Source organism: Sphaeroforma arctica, assembly GCF_001186125.1.
Source record: "Sphaeroforma arctica JP610 unplaced genomic scaffold supercont1.14, whole genome shotgun sequence".
In the NCBI taxonomy this organism is placed as follows: domain Eukaryota; class Ichthyosporea; order Ichthyophonida; genus Sphaeroforma; species Sphaeroforma arctica.
This window is the reverse complement of record NW_014040544.1, coordinates 202,641-206,563: the sequence shown is the minus strand read 5'-3', so window position 1 is coordinate 206,563 and position 3,923 is coordinate 202,641. Positions and strand designations below refer to the sequence as shown.

General features: G+C 46.4%; 1 protein-coding gene across 1 annotated transcript; it reads left to right on the top strand.

Annotated features, from left to right (window-relative positions):
* The first annotated feature begins 3,341 nt into the window (after positions 1 to 3,341).
* On the top strand, positions 3,342 to 3,832 carry SARC_00471 (hypothetical protein). Its single transcript, XM_014305861.1, has one exon. The coding sequence runs from the start codon at positions 3,616 to 3,618 to the stop codon at positions 3,826 to 3,828; it is 213 nt and encodes a 70-aa protein (XP_014161336.1). The 5' UTR covers positions 3,342 to 3,615; the 3' UTR covers positions 3,829 to 3,832.
* Positions 3,833 to 3,923: the final 91 nt, after the last annotated feature.

The following is a 3,923-nucleotide window of genomic DNA, read 5'->3' as shown; positions in this document are numbered from 1 at the left end:
CATACATACATACATACGTACATATATACATACATGTGATACATACATACGTACATACATACATACATACATACATACATATGTACACACACACACGCAGACACATATATACAAACATACATACATACGTACACACACACACGCAGACACATATATACAAACATACATACTTGCATAGATACCTACTCTAGACGTAAATGTTCATTTGTTGGGAGCCATGTATGTATACTTTCTGTTAACGGATATAGACAGATCACTGTGCTACCTGGTCTATGTGTAAATGTTACTTTCTCTTCTGTGCCTCCCTGCGTATAAGACCGTCAACAAGTTGTATCTGTATGCAGTCGTTCAGTGGGTGTTGTGCGCCATGTTTAATTATATGTATAGTCTGGCAGTATCACATGTATACATATACTTCACTTTCACCTTGAACCAAAGGAAATATGATGTATTTCGTTTGGGTGTGTATGTTGAAGATCAATGGCATAGCGTTAATGTGGGGCTATCGAACGGGTGTGAGCTGTCTGATGTCAGCATCTATACTATGTAATTCACAAGTAACTCTCTTTCACGTGCATCCACGTTAACTTGAGTGGTGGGCTTCTTCTCATCTGACGCCACAAGTTTAACGTACTTACAAGCAACCTTACTGATTTCTTTTTTGAACGCGAATCGTTCTATTCCGGGTAGTCTAGTATAACGGTATAGTTTGATGATTAATCTCTTGCGCTATCTTCTATTACGGGCGTGGATTAAGTTGTGTGCGTATGGCTGGCTGAGTGTGCTGTGCGGTGTAATGCCTTTGGGCCGTCTACCTGTGGGCCTTGGTAAGGATCCCCACAGTGTGCTTCTATGTTCCAAGCCGACCTACCTGTATCCAAACACAAGCCGATTCACGTGTCAACTATTCATATAGAAAGTACAAACGCCAGCAAGACAAAATAATCAAGCTCTGATCGGCGATTGCTTTTAACCGGTGATCTTATTGATGTCACTCGATTGTTGCCATGTATAGGGACCAGTGCCAATCCCAAGTGAGTGGATTTCCCAATGCCAAGTTCAAGAAGTTTCCCACCCACGAGCAAGCCGAAGCATATGCCAGTGCCGACACGAACGCCTCAGCAACGCGAAACACACTCCAATCAGACAATGGCATTGACCCAGCTCAGGTAACAAGGTCTGTGGGACATAGTCGCTCGTTGCCCAATTATTCGATACCCGGGCCTACCGCTGGACACCAGACAACGTATCAAACAGCCTTCGGAGACGCCACTATTCACACAGGCGCAACTACCAATACAGCCAGCAACTCTCAGGTAATCGACCGAATTGGAAACCCTGAGCTCTTAGACACGAGCGCAGGGTATGTGCAACCTAGTGGTATTAAACGCGCCTCTCCTGGATCAGATTTTATCACTAGTGCTGTGGATGATCAACTCTCATCACAAAAAGTCACCAAAACAATAGCATCAGAACGCATACCGCAGAAAAACCCTCTGGAACCAGTTGTGCTTGCGCATCGACGTCTCGAAGATGTTGGCTCTGGTGTACCTACACACGTATCGGACGATGTGAGTGGGTCCGACTACTCCGTGTGGCCCTTAGTAATGAATTCCGCGTCCCCGGTAAAGAAAAAACCAGCGGTGGAGTGTGTCAGCAAAGGTGCAGAGCAAGTGACTACCACCACAGAGCGGGGAAGTGCGGTACTTGAGTGCTCTACCCAGAGTGGTTCAGGCCAAGGTGTGGGCGAATCGAGCGGGTACGTTGTCGAATTAAGGAACGGGAACCTCGTGCGGGTCAAAGCCGCGCCGAGGGTATCGGAAGGGCCTGTATTGCCAGAAAATGACAGTATATTGAGCGAAACAGGTGCATATAGTCAAGCGAGACTCTCAGAGGACACACCGGCGAGTGTACTGACCAGCGAGATTGATGCGCTGTACAAAACCTTCTTTGATCCGAGTGCTACCACAAGTAGTAGGTCACCGACCGACGACGAGGGGGCTAGCGCAGCAGAGAAGTACATGGACAGTCACTTTGAGCTCACAGACAAGGAGTTGGAACAGCTGAACGGAGCGCTTGATCAAAGACCTATTCACTTGCCAATGGTGTCGCTTACACCTACGCCTGAGGACCAACGGTTACTGCAGATAGAAAGCGGGCGAGCGGTGGTGTATGTGGATGGCTCAGCTCTGGGGAATAACCAGACCATCCACTCCCGAGCTGGGTTCGGCGTTTTTTGGAACTACAACCACAGATGGTACGTGTGTCTTTGCAATGCCACAAAGCAGACTGTTAGTTGTGTGTGCGCGGCGCAATACTGCACGTATGGCCAGGTACGCTTCAATACCCAGTACAGATTGTTCAAAATTTTCTGTGTAGTTGTCGTGTTTGAGATATATGTTGTCCGTCTTCTACTCGGGCAATCAGGATGTGCTGCTCTCTCTGCATGGAGGTTATCTAGTGGTGATGTAGGTTCGTCCTCGACTGTTACTTGTTTATATACCCAGCGTGACTTACACCTGATCCGACGTCATAGTCTTCCAATGTCTTGTGATGGGTATGTACCGATCCTAAATCATGCAGCACAATGCCACGCGCCTTTGAATTATACACACACTTTGAGTGTACTCTAATGAGCGCCTGTTCCAAGCATGAAGACTCTCATCCAGTTTCACTGCAACGGATATACTTAAAAAGTAATGCCCAATACATATTTAGGTATATTCGATGTAAGCTTTCTGATGTATATTATATCGAAAGGGGTCTCGTTTTAATCCCAAACTCAAGTAGTGTGGTCATTTTACAAATCTTCTTCACACCAAACTCCAGAAGTCAGTGATTCGATATCGTTACCTTCAAACCCATGCGCAATCTATTGAGTACGCGTTGGTCATACTATTGGGCTTGTACTCATGCGTATAATACACATATGTATTTCCAGGAACACCGGCCATCCACTACAGAACGGATTCAACACCAATCAACGCGCCGAACTTCGGGCGGCAGTGCATGCCATCCACACCGCACTCGTCTTCGGCATAGAAAAGCTCGAAATCAGGTCCGATAGCAAATATACTATCAATGCCATGTCCAAATGGAAGAAAAAATGGGTCATGAATAATTGGAAAGATGCCAAGGGGAGACAACTGGCCCTATCCAACATCGACCTGCTCAAGGCCCTCCACAGCGCAGAGGAGGCCTACAATCTTAGGTACAATACTAAGGTCGCCTGGCGCCATGTGTCTGCACACGTGGGCATACCTGGCAACGAAGCAGCTGACAAACTCGCTAAGCTGGGTGCTTCGGGACAATTCGTTGGAGAGAAGTTGTTTTCGGTGACAGGGCGAAAGCACAGCTCCAGAGCAGATGTGAACTGACAGATATGTCTAGATATGACTTCACACTGTGTATATAACGAGGTGAAACCTGGCAAATAAGAGCCTGAAGTGGCCTGGCCCTAATCCTCGAAGTATTTGGACCCACCCTTTGAGGAAGTACCACGCAAACACATCAAGCTGCGCGCAATCGGGTCAATTTGTAGGATAGTTGCAGCACTCGGTAAGGGGGCGAGCAATCAGTTGCAGCGTTGAACTGGATTCGTACCTTCATACCAATATGTACTATTCCGAATTCTTCAGTAGGCAAATGTATTTCAATGAGACAAACGGCGAACGACAAGTCGTCCGGCGCCATGTCTTGACACTTCTACAGATTGCTGGGGAAGCAGCCGCAAGCAGACTGGACAAGCCTGGCGCACCAGAGCAATCCATGGGGAAGGGCGTGTTCTCGGGGACCAAACAAGCGTTTATCGCAGAAATGTATACTTAAAGCCATATATATATATATACATATATATATATATATATATATATATATATACTACATATATATATATATATATATACTACACACACACACACACA